The 17,836-nt window shown below is 40.9% G+C and overlaps 1 protein-coding gene across 3 annotated transcripts in view; it reads left to right on the top strand.

Moving 5' to 3' along the window:
* Positions 1 to 13,632, top strand: part of BDNF (brain derived neurotrophic factor) — a 95,260-nt gene extending 81,628 nt beyond the window's left edge. For all 3 annotated transcript variants that reach the window (XM_063944414.1, XM_063944415.1, XM_063944416.1), the window contains exon 2: positions 12,310 to 13,632. In XM_063944414.1, the coding sequence (XP_063800484.1) occupies positions 12,310 to 13,077 (768 nt within the window). In that variant the 3' untranslated portion in view covers positions 13,078 to 13,632. The remainder of the gene's footprint in view (positions 1 to 12,309) is intronic.
* The last annotated feature ends 4,204 nt before the right edge of the window (positions 13,633 to 17,836 follow it).

Below are 17,836 nucleotides of genomic sequence, written 5' to 3'. Positions count from 1 at the left end.
CCAGGTACAGTACACTTTATGTATACTGTGGGTGTGGTATTGAAGGTCAACCACACTTAGGTCGACAATGTCTAGGTCAACCACTATTGCCGACAGTAACTAGGTCGACAGGGATTCTAGGTCGACAGGGTCTCTAGGTCGCCATGGCCTAGGTCACAAGTTCTCAAACTCGGTCCTCAGGATCCCACACGGTTCATGTTTTGCAGGTCACCTGTAGTTTTTTTTAAATGTGACAGTTGGTGATACACAGTGCACCTGCAGGGTGACATGGAAAACGTGAACCGTGTGGGGTCATGAGGACCGAGTTTGAGAACCACTGGTCTAGATGGACAGGTCAAAAGGTCGACTTGAGTTTTTTTTATCTTTTTTGGTGTCGTTTTCGCCGTACAGTGACCAGGAACCCCAATTAGTGCACCGCATCCCCTCGTATGGCTCGCTTCGCTCACCATGCTTCGGGCAAGGTGCCTCGCTCTGCTACCGCTGCACTCGGCACAGGTTACCGTTCCCAATCGTAGTCCACATGGATCATAAAGTATGAAAAAGTTAAAAAATATATATATTTTTTTTTAAATGTCGACCTAGAGACCCTGTCGACCTAGAAACCCTGTTGACCTAGTTACTGTCGAACAATAGTGGTCGACCTAGACACTGTCGACCTAAGTCTTACCATATACTGTGTGTAACCTGTACACTCACATGCTCACTGCACTGAAAAATATATAGTCGCATGCAAAGAGGCTGCACCTGCAATTTTGCGCACTGCGCATGCACACAAGGCTGATGAGATGCACATATTCATCTCTGTGGATCCAAGGCATAGTAAATAGACCACTTAGGGTCTAGTTACCCTAATGGGTCTAACTACCATGTCACAGGCTGTGTTTTACAAATGACAGTTAGGTGCTGTTTGGTTGAGACTTTGGGGTCTATTTAATAAGCCTTGAATGGAGATTAGGTGGATGGAGATAAAGTACCAGCCAACCAGCTCCTAAATGTCATTTTTCAAACCCAGCCTCTGACATTGCAGTTATGGCAGTTGATACTTTATCTCTGTCCACTCTATCTCCATCCAATGTTTAGTAAATAGACCCCACAGTCATCTACTCTCCCAAAATGTCAGTGAGGCTCTCGAGGGGAATGCTTCTTGAGGGGAGCAAGAAATCATCCTGGAGAGTGTGGAACATAACACACACCTTGTTGTCAAGCCCTGTCCACCTCAGTAAACATAGTGGCAGGAGAATGACTACTGAAATGGATGGGGCTTGATGATGGGATCTCCCCGTCCATCCATGAATGAAAATCCTGTACGGAATCCCCAACCATCGTCCCATTCCTGACTTGCTTCCATGTCTCCAATGTGGTAGGAAAACAAGGCAAGGGTACAGTAACCAATGGGGACATGTATCAAACTTCTAAAGTGGACAGGTGAAGAACAGATTTACTCATACAACCAATCAGCTTATTGCAATTATTTATTTAGCACATTATATAAAATGATAGCCAGAAGCTGATTCCACGTCCTCTATAGAAGATTTTATACTTCTCCTCCTAAGTGAGGGGGACAGACCAGCAAAAGAAACATGTGTGCTGTGCAAGGCTCTTGTAGAGACAACATGGAACTTGCACATATAACAATTCCAAATTGAAGAAACTGAGAGAACATTAAATTAATATTTTATTTTATTCTTGGAAATATAATTAACAGTCCAATGATCTTTAGTGTATGTATATGTAAGGCGGACAAATTTTTATATATATATATATATATATATATTCTTTTTTTGTGTTAATGATAGTTTTTTTTTATTGTATGCATTGTGGGGGCAAGTGTTTATGTTACTTTGGCTAAGAGTAGAAGTGAACCACTTGATGTGTCAATGGAGTTAGCTGATGTCTGACAAAACTCGACCTAGCTTGTGTTTAACCAAATAAATTGTATGCTTGTGTCAATGTAAAAAAAAAAAAAAACGTAGTCAGAAAGCAAATCAAAGTTTTTTTAGTGGCCAAAAATGCAAAGGTATACCTCCTTAAATGTCTATAAAGAAATATGGAACATTCTAATTCTTTTTGCAACAACTTTATCAGATTGAATTAACATGGAGTTCTTGTGCTTGGCTGCCGTCCCATCCATCGTGTGCCACAAGACAGTTTTGCAAAACGTCAAACTTGGACATAACATAGTTCCCGAGAGAGAATCTGAGCATATTATTACAAGCTGTAAAATATTTAAACCATTGTGTGTATAAATAATGGGAATAAATCACATCCTCTTATGATAAGGTGGCTAAAGGTCATTTAAGTATACGCTATAAAAGGGAGACAAAATATACACAACCGCTTTATGGCTAATTGAAGTTTAATGTGCTTTCCAAACATCTTTAGATGTCTTCTGTTACAGTCTTTAGTTTCAACCATACAATTCTTTATAACGGTTTATGTACGAATTTGGTCATACACCCTCAGGCCTATTCAGAAGACATTACAATTTAAACTGTATTTATGTTTTTATTCATTTTTTATCTACTAGTGGTCCTGATGTTAATTGGTAACTAAAAACTAAACTAAAATAATTTTAATTACTACTACAAAAATAAACAAAAAGCTTGAAGGAGGCAAAGAAAGTGATGTTCCCCACATAGTGAGCCACATTTATCCTGGCAATGCACATGTAAAGTCACTGTAAAAAAAAAATTGTAAGCAGTGTTAGTGTTTGTGAATACAGTGTAGTATATGGTGTGAACTGCTCGTCATTTTAATACAATTTGAAAACGAGGAAATCTTTAAAATGAAGGTATGGAAAATATATAGCTCAGCTGACCTACAACTTCCTGGAAACTCCCCAAATAGTGTATGATATCCCGGATTCCCAAGAGAGTCTTGCAGTCCCATTCTTACCAGGCCAGAATGAGAAATGTTAGGATGAATTTTGTGTCATCAGCCTCTGCCCGGTGCACCATGATTTACATTGCACTGTAGTGGGTGGAGGCTGATGACGTGACTTTCTTTATTTAGTTCCTCCCACTCTCAACATTCACTCCGCCAAGTATGTGTCTAAGTGTGGTCATCAGTTTCTAGTAAATTGAAAGACTAATGTGAAGGTGCATTAAGTCTAATGGGGCCCATACATCTACGATTACAGTAATTGCTGAAATTCTCCGTTCTCCCAACGCCTGGGGATCTGCAAAATCCAACATGTTGGAAATCCTCGGTTTCTCAAGTCTGACCAAAAACGATCCAAGCTGGAGAGTTGGGGATTTTTAACATACTGTATTTCACCAACTCCCTAGTGGATCGCTGATCGGCATGGGGAATCGGGGAATTGCTCGGCAGATGTATGGCCCGCATTAGAGAGAGATAAAGTGGAGAAGTTGCCCAAAGCAACTGCTCATCTTCTAGCTGTCATTTATCTAGCACAGTTTTTGAATAGACAGAAGCTTATTGGTTACTTTGGGCAACTACTCCACTTTATCTTTCTCCAAGGCTATTACATCTTCCCTTAAATATGGATCCATCTTAAAAATGGCTGCTTCACCTATCATTATTTGAAGTTTGGCTGTTGATTTGTAAGGTACCTATTTGTGTAGGCCAGGGTCCACTTTTAATTAGTCTATATACACAGGGGTGCCGACAGCCACGCCAGGCCCCAGTAATGGGGGGGGGGGAGATTGCGGCTGTGTGCGCCACACAGGGGGAGGGAGAGGAGGGGGAGGAGGAAGCGCATAACACAAGGTGAGAAAGGATTGGCTGACTTCTGCCTCTCTCCCCACTGCAGCACACCGCAGCTGCTGTAGCAGCCAGTCCTCTCTCTCCCTTGGACGCAAAACCTCTGCAGCTGGGGAAGCAGGAGTTGCCGGACCTAGGCCCTCGCCGGGCCCCTCCAACAAGCCCCCCCCCCCTCTTGGCACTACTGCATTCACAACTATAAGCTAAAGTAGGTTAACATTACCAAATCTCTACCCAGAATTCCTTTGTGCAGGTTTTAACCCTGCATCTGCTGGTTTTGATTGTATATGTCAATGGAGTATTTACTGGGAGTATATGAACGCCTGGAACATCTCCATATACATTTCCAGATGTTGCTAGCGGTTATTTCACAGAAAGCTGATTTACACCATAGTATGTCAAGATCAACCCTTGCTTTTTTACTGAGAGACTGAAAAACATTTTTTTTTTTACTTTTTCCATGCTAGTTTTATTTTTTGGTTAATACGTTTTCTCTAGTTGCCAAGTATAAATCTTGTAGTAGACAGTGTGGGACTACACAGCTTACGCCTGAATGGCACACACTCACTTATGTAACATGTAGCCCTCCTTCATGGACCAGATGAGTGCTAGCCCTAAGTACAGCTCTAATAAAGTAACTTGGATGAGGATTTTTTTTCCTTTCTGTCTACTGCGGACACTTAGTTTGCATAACTATATTCCATGTCTCTGTTCCTGCTGTCCCTGGCACTGCTACCGAGGTGTAAGGCGTTCCACGCATGTTTTTCATATTTGGAAGGATAAAAATATCCCTAGCTCACCAGCGTTACATCAGTGAGTCAGTGATGCAGTCACTCTAAACCAGTGTAAGATGTTGAGGAAAAATGTGACTCCACAGACTTTAAAAACAAGGAGCTCTGTCAGAGTCTGTTTGAGTACTTTTGTCTAGCTCTTTCCTTCAGCTATCTGAATCATTGCTCCTGGTCTCACTTTAGAAACTGGCCTCTTGAAATCAAGCAGAATGACTATCTCTAACAAAGAGGGGGTAAAGCACCGTCTTATTAATCCGGCCCACTGGCTATTATTCACGTAAAAGGGAGGCATTGTTCGTCGGACAGTGAACGCACGTTGTGCAGTCAATACACCCACACTGTGATATCTTGTCCCTACAATAAGCAGTTTGTTTAAATTAAAATCCAGTCTCTGATCAGTATATTTTTGTAAAAAGTTTTTTGCTATTAACTGATGCTTAACAGCAGCATACACAGTACAATACAAACCTTATTTTAGTCTGCATTGCCACATAGGGCAATATTCAATTGAAGTCGGAACTGCTGTCTAGTTCCGACGTTTTTAGGTCGAATCATGATTCAACCTATTCAATGGGGCTGCCGTTGTTCTGACTTGTCGGAAAACACGTTGATCGGCGCATTAACCCCCGGATCCACGTGTTTTATCGGATTTGCGGCCAAATCCGACAGGTTTCAGTTCCGTTTTCAACAATGTCAATCTGACTCTAAAAAAAGTCAAATTGACATTGTCAAAAACAAGGCTAAACCAGTCGGATTTGCCCACAAATTGAATACTGCATTGTCAGATCCTCTCCATCGGATGCATTGAATAGACCCCGTAAGGGTAAATTTACTAAAGAGTCAGATTCTAGCTATTATCTTCTAGAAGGTGCTAGATAAATGATAAGTAGCATCTGCTTGGTTGCTATAGGCAACATCTCCACTTCTAAAAACAGCACCTTGGTAAATATACCCCCAAGTGACAGATTTTATGTAGAGATGAGCGGGTTTAGATTTACTAGGTTCTTAACGCCAGAATTATCACAAGTTCTTTTTTTCTGGATTGGCTAACCAAAACACGTCCGTGAGCCAATAAGGAGATTCGGGTAAATCCGAGTAAATCCGAGTAAAACCGAACCCGCTCATCTCTAATTTTATGAAAGGGCATCTCACCATGGGGTCTATTCATGAAGCAGTGAAAAGAGTGGAGAAACAGACCAGTGGAGAAGTTGCCCATGGCAACCAATCAGCATCTCCCTTATATTTTATAAAATGTACTTGATAAAGGCTTCCTTCAAAGCTGTTTGGTTGCCATGGACAACTTCTCCACTGGTCCTTTTCTCCACTCTTTCACTGCTTCATGAATAGACCACCATATATGGAGATCCAAGGGACTCTTCTAGACCTGAGGTAACTGTGAGCTGGGCGACCAATTGCAAGCTGCAGTAGGAAGAATGTAGATTGTGAGTTCTACCACTCAGCGCCTCATTATAATGATGCCAAAATTAACTTGATTTGCCCATTCTATATTGCTGAACAGGCCGACGCCTGGGGAAAATAGCTACATGTTATAATGCCCAGGGCTTCTGTTAGGAGCACCAGGAGAATATCTGTTATAGATGGTAATACAGCTTTAAATCAAACTGGACGCAGTCAATATGCAGCCGGAATCCCAACACCCATCAGAGTTCCGGTGCCGGAACGCCGAAAAGGTCAGGATATTTGTGCTATAACACAGCATTTTGCCTTGCAAAAATAACAGTAGACGATTGTGAGTTGAGACATAGAAATAATTCCACTATATGTCACTGAGAGTTTTACCTTCCAAGAGCAGTGGTTAATGGCACAGAACAACTATTGCAAATATGTACAGAACAAACTGTATAATTAAATGTAATAGATCTGTTTTAATCTTGGCATTTGTAGCGAATCAAAACTTTGTACATGATCAGTGATTTGCATGTCTCCTCCCACAATTCCTTAAGTTAGGCAGTTTGGGTTGTGAGGTAATGCTTATTTATAGCAGAGGTATGCGCCTGCAAATATAGAAATGTTTTCATTCTACTTTAGTTTTTATTATTACAGTGGAGAGCTGACTCTTTATTTTAGACCTCCACACCGTAACCTATAATGTCTATTCCTGTGTAACATGTCCAGAACTTTATAGGGATTAAAGAAAATATCCACAAAAAATACATCATCAAGTTACCAGCTCCTGTCTCTCCATAGCAAGCTGAACTGTGGGAAACACATACCAGGCATTTTCACTTCTGCCGGCTCTTCAACATAATATCCTTACCCTGTGTCCACAACAGGTGGGAGAGGAGAAGGAAATGGTCAGTGTGACAGTTTCTCACACAGACACTGAATGTACAGAGCCTCAGCTCTAGCGACCAACATGATGCTATTTATTCTTTAGGAACGGCTATGGTGTGGTTCTAGCAGAGGCAAGTATACCCAATCTGCCGCAGTCCCTGGCATTGTTGTTAGGGGAGGAATAATGGAAAGGCGCAGTGATATATAGAATCAAGGGCGTAGCTACCATAGGTGCAGTGAGTGCAGCTCCTATGGGGCCCAGAGCCGAGAGTGGCCACCTTCCCTGTCACAGTTACATATGTTATATACATTTTTCGCCTTTGGGTGGTAAGCTCTGAAAGTGACATAGGGTGAATTTAAGCACTAATACGATTCATAAAAGAAACTAGGGCACTACTATGGGGCATAACATTAAATAAGGCTCTACTATGGTTCAGAAAATGAACTAGGGCACTATTATAGGGCATAAAATGAACAACTGCAGCAGAGAAGTGTCTCTCTAGAAGCATTAGGACCGAGGCCACTTCAAAATGTTGCTGTGGGGCCCTCAAAGTTCTGGCTACGCCCCTGTACAGAATGGTGTTTTAAGAAAAGTGTTTTATAAAATACGTGACATTTTTAGAATTGATATGATCTTATACTGTAATATACATGATCTACCCAGAAACTAGAGATGGAAGAGAAAAGAAAAAAATAGGGAATGGTTTACCATCTATGGCAGGGGTGGCCAGACTTTTGGGACCTGGGATCTACTTTTTGTTCACTTACTTACCGGTGATCTACCGGTGTCAAACAACACCAATAATAGCGCTCACATTTAAAAACAGCATTAATAATGATGCCATCAAATAAAAGCACCAATAATAATGCACACATTTAAAAATAGCATTAATAATGATGCCATCAAATAACAGCACCAATAATAATGCGCACATTTAAAAATAGGCTTAAGAATGACAACATCAAATAAGCCCCCTCTGTGCAAATCCCCCCTTTGCAGATCCCCATTGCGCATATACCCCCCTTCCAGTCCCCTGCACAATAATCTCCTCTGTGCAGATCCTCCACCCTTTGCAGATCCCCCTTGTGTTAAAAAAAAAACCTTTGTGAAGATACCACGCTCTGTGCATAGCTCCCCAAGATACTTCCCCTCTTTGCCGATCGTCCCTCCTCTTATGAAGAAACCCCCCTTTGCATAACTGACCTGACAAGTTGTCACTCTGCCTAGCTTCAGTCCTCCCTCTACCCGCAGTTATGGCTCCCGCTTTCACGCTGCATGGCCTCCCACCCAGGCCCGGCGACATGGGGGGTCAAAGGGGACACCCATCCCGGGCCCCGACGTTGTGAGGGGCCCCAAGGTCCTGCTGCGGCAGTGCGGCAGATGCATCACGGATGGATACCTGTAATTGTAGATAGTTCAGCATTGCTTGTAAAGGCTATGGCCCCCCTGTGGTAACCCCCACTGCTCCATCCCCCTATGTCAGCTGTCCGGAACTGTTGATGTGCAATGATGTCGCGATTGGCTACGCACAACGCCACTGTGTCCTTCCTTTCTCTACTCCCGCCCGCCCTGTGTCTCTGGCATCTCTGCTCTGTGAGGAGCGGCTGAGCAGGAGCGGGTGTGTAGTTCGGCTATTGAGACCTCAAGGCCGGCACAGCGCGCAGACAGACTGCGGAATAAAACAGCCTCAGGCAGGCTGTCATCTTGTGGGTACTCGGAGCCTGGTCTGAATTGTGGAGGGTGGCTGTGTATATTGGTAAGTGTGCGCTCCCACATAACACACCCTGGATAAGTAGTGTCGTATGCAATTTTCAGACAGCATTAGTAGAGGAGTGTACATTCCTATGATTGCAACTTATTAGAAAGGAGGTTTAGCAGTTCATAGAAATGTATTCCTGTATCAACAGCACAAGTCCAGTTGCCTATGGCAATCATAGGGATGGACACCCCTCTACTAATGCTGTTTGCATAAGACTGCTTATCCAGGGTGTGTTATGTGGGATTTATTTTATTGATTAATGCCATTGATGTTTTTACAATGTTTTGTATATAAAACATACCTGTATAATTCTTTTAATGTTATTCTATCCAGTCAAGAAATCATTTATCAGCGCCACCATCTCTTTGTATTTATATATTGTTTATTGTGGGTCTAATTACCCCCTTTTTTATTGTGGCAGCTTTAAAGCGCCTGGACTGTATTTATTTTCCATTTTGGCTTCTAAAAGGAGCTGTATAAATATGGACTGTTTCCCACGGAATGTAGTGGTGATCCCGGCGTTTGGGATCCCAGCAGTCAGAATGCCGGTGCTGAAATTCAGACACCTGTCAGAATGCCAACGCCGGCATCCCAGCTGTCAGAATCCTGAACATAAGTATGCAGGGGAGGGTTAGGGTTATGCTGTGGGGGGAGGGTTAGATTTGCAGGGAGAGATGTGTGGGTCTGAGGTCAAGGGGCGTAGGCGGCCCTGCAGAGATATCAGTGTACCGGGCCCCACAATTTCTGTTGCCGGCCCTGCTCCCACCGGCTGCTTCTCCTGTAGTTGTCACCACCGGCTGGATCAAACTTGACTCAACTAGCGCCCAGACTCCTCACATCGCGGGGTGACGTCATTATGTCACCCTCAAACTGCATCCATTGGGAACTGTGAAGAGAAGCAGCGGTGGCAGGCTCCTTAGAGTTATTTTATGTTAAATCTAAAAAAACACAAAAAAACCTAATTGCCACATCTCTGCTATCGAAGGTTGTTGTACATCCCTTGTAAAAATGTTCTACCTACTTTGCACCAAGGTCTAAGGGCTGGTAGCTACTCCTCTGTTTATTTGCAAATTAGTCTGCAGAGCTTTTGCATTACTAAATCTTTATTTTACAGTGCAGTTTACTGCTGCTCTTCTTTCTGTTGTCTGCCTTGCATAAAAGATTCAACAATAGAAAAAGTGCTGGTGAATTCTCACATTCCACTATAATGCTCATGAAAGTAGATTTCTGAATGTGTTACTACGGCTTCACAGCAGTTGCCTAGTAACGTTTCCCATAATGCCCTTACAATGCTTTTTACAGAATAGAAGAGATCATTAAAAATTAAATCTCTATACTGCTTCTGACATGTAGCATTTGCTCCAGAAAGCTTTTAGGGTTCTCTCTTCCTGGTTATAAATCCTATGACAAATATTTGTGCGGGATTCACTCTCTCATAAGAATAGGAAACAAAAAGATATTCTGTAAGCTGAGCTTGGGATGTCTTTATTATCAGTGCAGGAGGTTTTTCCTCAATACAGGCAATGTTTCATCTTGTAGAAGGTTAGTAAGTAAACAGAAGATAATGGAATCAAGATTTGCTGTGTATGAAATGTAATTTAACAGATGTGTGTCATCTCTTTAGGCTTGGATTCAACACGAATTGCATCTTTTATCAAATACTTTGTGCTTGGAAAGCAATGATAGGTCATCAAAGGGGGAGGGGGGGTTATAAAAATATTTTTTAAAATTGACAGTTGTTCTATTGTGTCCAGTTTGGTTAAAATGGATTAAACTGGTTGCTGGATCTGCCAGTGTGTGTCAGTAACAAGCATAGCCAAGTATTCTTCTTTTTTTTTTTAAGATAGTGTCAGATATGGGCATGAAGGGCCCACCAGGGAATGCAGTGGTAGGTGCCCAAGCCTTACCTACTCACCCGGATTCTGCAGGAGACACCCAGTTTCTCGGGTAGTTCCCTGCAGCCCCGGAAGAGTGGGCACCCCTCCCGCAATGGGTAGCTAAATAGGGCAAAATCGCGGACCTGGTGGAGGGGGCAGGGCTTAATGACGTGATTATATGCAAATCACATCATTGAAGCTCCGCCCCTATGCAAATACCAACCAATTGCAATATTTTCTCATGCATTGGGTGGGGCCCAATGATGCCCCCATCGCCGCCCACCTGCTTCTCCTCTCCGGATATCTCCCGGTGAAGAGAAAAGAAATGTAGGTAAGTATGGCCCAAGCTTAAGGGGTGTGACCGGCCACCAATGAGAATGTGCTTATCCTTTTCTTACTTCAATAGTCTTCAACTGCACCAAATTCCGCGGTTTTCTGCCACCTGATACTTATTCCAGTGAGATCTGCTGATGTAGCTGTGTTTATTTACCCTGTACTTGTCCTATATTGTCTTCAACAGTGAGTTGCTGTTTTCCTGTTTTGATTATTTGTTTATGTACTCTGTAACCGGGCGTTGCGGATCCCTTGTGGCGCCCTATAAATAAAGGATAATATTAATAATAATAATGAGAAAGGATATGCAAAGAACAGTGCCCCTTTTATAAAGGAAGTCACAGGGGTGTGTCAGGAGGACCAATCACTTTGATTGGCAGGAGTGCTAATATTGGTGTAGCTTCCATAGAAATAAACCAAGCATTGAGGTTCACCCATGATCCTATTCCAGAAAGTGAGGTGGTGGGGCCATCAGGCATTGGGGCCCACCATGAGTTTCCCCTATACGCCTATGGAACAGTCCGACCCTGAAGCTCACCACGCTAATGTGACTTAGTGTGGACTTGTGGATATTTTGTGCATTGTACAGTTTCAGATGATTTTTCAGTAAGGTAGAACATTCAACATTACCGTGGTACTTCCTCCTTTCTACTGCAGGACCTGAGCCCTTGATCTAGTACATCGCTTCTCACCACTTGTGCTTTATTAGTATATATTATATTTGTTATATAAAGATGCACGACTGGTCTAATATTACTATAGGTAAGAGATGACTCTTTCAAACAGTGTTGCTAATTTCAAGTCCTATCTTTATGGACAAGCGTCTTTTTTTATATTTAACGTTTATGTTTGGCATTCTTAACACTTCCTGTTAATTCTTTGTTTACAACCAGTTCCCTTCCTGTTCTGTTTACAAAGGCAGAATGAGAGCACATGTTTCTTGTGTTCACTACATTACACTATGCCCATATGCTGCTAATTTCATAGACTAGCTTTTCAGTATGTAAGTCTTTCAGGTTCTGATTACATACCTACTTCAATAAGGTTAAGCATAAACTCTTTGTGGCAAATCTAGTTAAAATATAGACTGTTGATTAAATTTAATTTGTAGCTTTTAGATGTGTGTGTGATAAATACATTTATAATACTAGTATTTTGGACCCATTGTACACCAGTCCACTAGTTTCTGTGACTGGTGTTGCAAGGTTTTTTCCATGTCCTCCATAACTCTAACCCCTTGTCTCTTATTTCTCCACCTTCCCACACCCCCTATCTTCCTATATCTTATTGTTCCCTTTCACCTCCCCATCTCCCTGTCTCTCATCTCTGCCCCGCCCTAACTCTCATCTCTGTCCCCCTCCCCCTAACTCTCATCTCTGTCCTGCTCACTGTTCAATCTCAATCTCTCTCTCAGTGGGTCAGTCTGAAAAACTAAGTATATCTAATGCTTATTTTTTGAGCCAGTGGCTCACCAAAACGCTGTCTGTTCTACTTCTAATCCCTTTGTATTCTTGTTTTTCTCCTCTGCAGTTCCATCAGGTGAGAAGAGTAATGACCATCCTTTTCCTTACTATGGTTATTTCATACTTCAGTTGCATGAAAGCTGCCCCCATGAAAGAAGCCAGTGTCAGAGGACAAAGTGGCCTGGCGTATCCGGGTCTTCGGACCCACGGTACTCTGGAGAGCATAGGTGGGCCAGTGAGCAGTTCAAGAGGAGGAGGACTTCCATCCCTAACAGATACCTTTGAACATGTCATAGAGGAACTCCTAGAAGAGGAACAAAACATAAGGCAGAGTGAGGAGAACAAGGATTCCGATTTGTATTCATCAAGAGTTATGCTGAGCACTCAAGTGCCTTTGGAGCCTCCTTTGCTTTTCCTTCTCGAGGAGTACAAAAACTACCTGGATGCTGCAAACATGTCTATGAGGGTGCGGCGCCACTCAGACCCAGCCAGACGTGGGGAACTGAGCGTGTGTGACAGTATTAGTGAGTGGGTGACTGCAGCAGACAAGAAAACTGCAGTGGACATGGCGGGGCAAACAGTTACTGTTCTTGAAAAAGTCCCAGTACCCAAGGGTCAACTGAAACAATATTTCTATGAGACCAAATGCAATCCTATGGGCTACATGAAGGAAGGTTGCAGGGGCATCGACAAGAGGTATTGGAACTCGCAATGCCGAACTACCCAGTCTTATGTGCGCGCTCTCACTATGGATAGCAAAAAAAAAGTTGGTTGGCGCTTTATAAGGATAGACACTTCTTGTGTATGTACACTGACCATTAAAAGAGGAAGATAGTGAATTTATCTTGTAAAGATTATATTGAGAAGAAAATTATCTATTTGTATATATACATAACAGGGTAAATTATTCAGTAAAAAAAATAATTTTATGGACTGCATGTATAAATGAAGTTTATACAGTACCGTGGTTCTACAAATCTATTTATTGAACATATCCATAACCTAAGGGAAAACAGAGTCTTCTGCGCACAATGTAGCCTGTACTCTGCTGGAGGGGCTAGGACCCAATTGCTGTGCAATTCTTCCGTGGCCCCTCCAGCAGTACACGGGTTAAGAAATAAGCCTGCATTACGTTCCTCAATAACATTGTGGTTTTTTGATGTTGCCAAGAATTGAAAACATAAAAAAATTATAAACAAGCATGCATGCTGCTTCAATTGTGAATTGATAACACTCTGTCTTCATCCAGGCAAAAGGGAAAAAAAAATGCGAACCAAAACATTCTGTTTACACTTTAGACAGTATCTTTATTCATGTCGGTATTATATCTGTTTACTGCTTTAAACTTCTGATAGCGTTGGAATTAAACAATGTCAAGGTGCTGTTGTTATAGCTCTACTGTTTAATTTTTAATTTTTTGTGTTTTTTTTATTTTAATTCCTGAAAAAGTTGCAAAGAGCTTGTTATGAATACGTGTTCTAGCTGAAAAAAAAAGCAGACCTATATTTAATTTTTTGTATGTTGTGAAGGTGTTTGCAAACTCGAATCAGACTACTGATCAAAAAAATAAAATAAAAAAAAGTTAAGGCAATTAAAAAAAAGAAAAAAAATCAATGTTCATGTTAAACGTTTTCGACCTGCATTCGAAAAGGAGTTCTATTTCTCAGATTGAAATTAGGACATTTTTTTTTTCTCTTTCTAACAAGCTTTTGTGTGCTACAATACAGCTGTGTACGCTATTCTGAATTTAATGCAAGATTGGTGAATTTCTGGAGACTCATAGCAAAAGGAAGCTGCAGATTAGAGCCAGTGGGAACTTTAAATATCTTGTGAAGATGGACAGAATAATCAAGGGATCTGTTGACATTTGCATTACAAATGCTGCCTGGATGTTGTTTATCTAAGCACTTTTGGCCACGTAACATAGTCCTCTTAATGCTAATAGGCAAACAAATCAGATGTGTAGCAGTCACCAGGTTTCTAGGGAAAGTAATAAAGATTTGGATGTTGTGATGTGTGCAGGACACTATAGAGCTGATAAAAAAAAATCATAGACGTTGCTTAAAACAACACATCATTACAGATCAACTAAAAGAACGTTGAAGACGTGGCTTCCTAAATATAGTAATACAATTTTTTAGGATTGTGTATCCTGTGACTACAGAGAAAGTAGCCTTTTTATTTTTTTCTAGTGAAATGACAGGATAACTATTGGTCCATCACACAAAATAGATGCCTTCAGTTTCTATAGGGAATATTTACACTTGAGGGTCTAGTACAGCAATGGGGAACCTCCATCACTGGTCTAGTACATGAAAAGTTACATCCCAACCGTCACTATTTTAGTGGAACAGTCATCATAAGCAGTGTGCAGATTAGGATGGGGTGCACAAAGAAGTAGATGGATAGTTATCAGAACACAGTGGGTGTGAATAGATGGATTGAAGCATTGTTTGGGTACATTGGGGTGTGGTTATCATAGAAAGGGGTCTGGTCTGCTATGGTCTCAATTTTGCCCAGAATAATGTTCTGAACAGGGGCTGGTCCTACAAGGAAGGTGCTGCATCATCCCTATGATGGTGTCATCACTCCACCTCCAGACGTGCACAGAGAGCCTTAATAGTCACAACTGGGACTGGCCATGACCCCACAACTTGGCAATGCCCCATAAGTTTTGGGGTCTGAAATATATCCTTGCAGGCCCTAACTTTGAGGCATGCTAACCGAAAAACAGCCATTGTTTGCAAATCAGCAGTGCCCAGGCTAAAATAGTGTCCAACTATTCAAATTCTTTTTTTGACTGACCATTTTAGAGCAAACATTTGGTAACACATACTTGAAAGTAGTAAAAATGTTCTCAAAACATTCCAGATTTCCAGCAATCTGAAGGGTAATGGTCTGTCAGAAGATAAACATAACTCAATCCAAATGAGTGTGTTTTGGGTGGATCTGGGTGTGGTTTAGCAGATTTGGGCATGGTCTATTTAGTGTGGAACTTCTATTTGGGAAGTTGGTCGTTATGAGTAATATTATGGGGGATATTCAATTGTTTGATAAGTCGGTTGGGTGTCTGTTTTTTCCTGTCTATTAGATAGGAAAAAACACACCCAACTGACTTTTCAAACAAGTGAATACCCTCCAATGTCAAACCAACAAAAGTCAGGCCAGTTTCTCACTAGTAAACATACATTGTGATATTGGTGATCTGTGACCTTTGCTGGGGCCCATAAAATGGAATGCTCATTTGCACAACTGACATTGAAAACACACATATTTAGTAGTAGATTTAATATAAAGCAGGGGTTCTACTTTGCATAAGCTCAAGTGAGTTAAACTCCTATTCTACCAAAGCAGTAGTTTGTACTAGCTGGTACATGGAAGTAATCCATTCCAAAACAAAATCCTCAATTGCTATTAAGATGATCTTCCCTATCATTGCAGTTCATTTTTCTGCTACCTTATGGCTGAAATAAAGCACTCTCATGGTATTTTTTATGAAAAATACCATGCGAAATTCAGGGAAAAGATTCACAGGGACATAGCTCTCTCGCAAGCTCTGTCCCTGCATGCGATAATTGACACATCCCTGTGATGTATTCAATTATCAAAATGCAAATTTGGGCACAATTATTAGATCCCATCCATATCTGAGATGCGGATTGTGATAAATAAGCCCTTTTATCGTCTCTGCTGCAGCATCAGGATGAACTGCTTTCCAAAGTCAAATATACAGTAGTCTTAGGGTTCTAACTAATGACAACTGTATGCTTGCCAATGTCTGTTTTAGTGAATAGTGGTAGTAGATGGGTTGTGATAGCCCCAATACTGTATTTCAATATATATTGGATACAAATTGACTGCATATGTATTGAAAACGGTATTTTACAATAAGACAGCAGGACAATTAATAGTAATTGTCACATCCTCTTCTAATGAATTAGGGGGAGATGTAATTAGCAGTGAAAAGAGTGCAGAAGTGAGCCAGTGGAGAACATTGAAGTAAAGTTTCAAATTTGCATACTATAAAATTTTACAGAGCAGCTGATTGGTTGCCATGGGCAACTTCTCCACTGGCTCACTTCTCCACTGGCTCACTTCTCCACTCTCAGCTGATTGGTTGCCATGGGCAACTTCTCCACTGGCTCACTTCTCCACTCCACTCACTTCTCCACTCATCTCCCCCTTAATCTACTAAATAATGGGTGAAGTCACATTTTTATCAGTCGTTTAGTTCAAATTTGAGTCTGTTGTTTTTACCCTGCAGAAATAGTATAGAACAATAAGATTCCCGTTCTCATATATTATACAATATATTGTACATATTCTTTGTTTACATGCAGTAAGGCCACATTCACAAGCAATCATGGAGTGGTTGGTTTGAATTTAAGTCAACCAATCATTACCATATTTGCTGTCCACATTTACTGCAATGCAAATTTACACTCCATATGCAAAATGTTCCATATAATAGGATAATGTAACACCATTTTCCTTTTGGGTATATTGCACCTTATCTTCCATAATAAAACTGCTGATGTTTTCAGCATCTAGTCTGGCAGACCAGTTCCCAGATTGCCTTAAACATGTATTTGGGAACGTTTATGAAAGTTGGCGGACAAAAAAAGTGTCTGTAATTCATAGAATTATCAACTTTACAGCTTTTATTGCTGTACTTTAATGCACCATTTTCCAGTTCCACAGTTTTCATATACAGTATGTCTCCTAGAATTTTCTTGGGGATGCTTCTCATGTCTTTGTTCCTTCTTTCATCTTACCTATATTCCTGCAAATCATCGGCCTTTTCAAAATATCTCTGGATAAAGTAAAAATGGCTGCCAGACACATACGGTCAATTTGCGCAGGCTCATAGACATTGGCATGTCATGTAGTGGCAGAGGAGTTGGTTCAATAAGGATGGCACATAGCAGACAGAACTCAGAGGGGTGCTCCAAAGTTTCTTTGCATACTACATCATGTGCCATGTAACTGTGGTTGCCATGGTAGCCCTGAACATAAATTATTAATTGCAGCCTGATGTAAACAAAGCTGTGGAAATATATTTTCTTATTTTTTTTTTAAACTGAACTGTTGCTTTAACTGAGCACTAAGGGGGACATCTATTAAATGTGGTGCACATTAAAAGGTGTATCTATAAAAGTAAAATATTTCTAATAATCTTCTACAATTAAATAAAAAAATAAAACAACAGACATGATTTGTTCCAATAATCAACAGCATGATTTTCATGTGTTCCAAATTTTATAAATAGGTGTAGATGTGTAAGTTAAAACCTTGCTAAGGAATAGACAGATATATGTGATTAGCATCAATGTACAAACTCTACTAGTGTGTGAAAAACTGGTTTGACAGCCTCAAAATTCTTCCAAGTCTACAATTCAAAAAGGTACAGGTTTTAATATTAGTATTTGGAAAAAGTTTATATACTGCCACTGCATGAAGGCCAAATCACACTGTTTATAAAATTAGATAGACATTGTCAAATATCCTTTTCCATTATAAAATGCATGTACAGTGATGTCAATCAGTACATATGTTTAAAAAGTAATCTAATGAAGACTCATTAAAGGGGAACA

Source organism: Pseudophryne corroboree, chromosome 11 (assembly GCF_028390025.1).
Source record: "Pseudophryne corroboree isolate aPseCor3 chromosome 11, aPseCor3.hap2, whole genome shotgun sequence".
NCBI lineage: Eukaryota > Metazoa > Chordata > Amphibia > Anura > Myobatrachidae > Pseudophryne > Pseudophryne corroboree.
The sequence above is the reverse complement of the archived record's forward strand: the minus strand, read 5'-3'. Positions and strand labels throughout refer to the sequence as shown.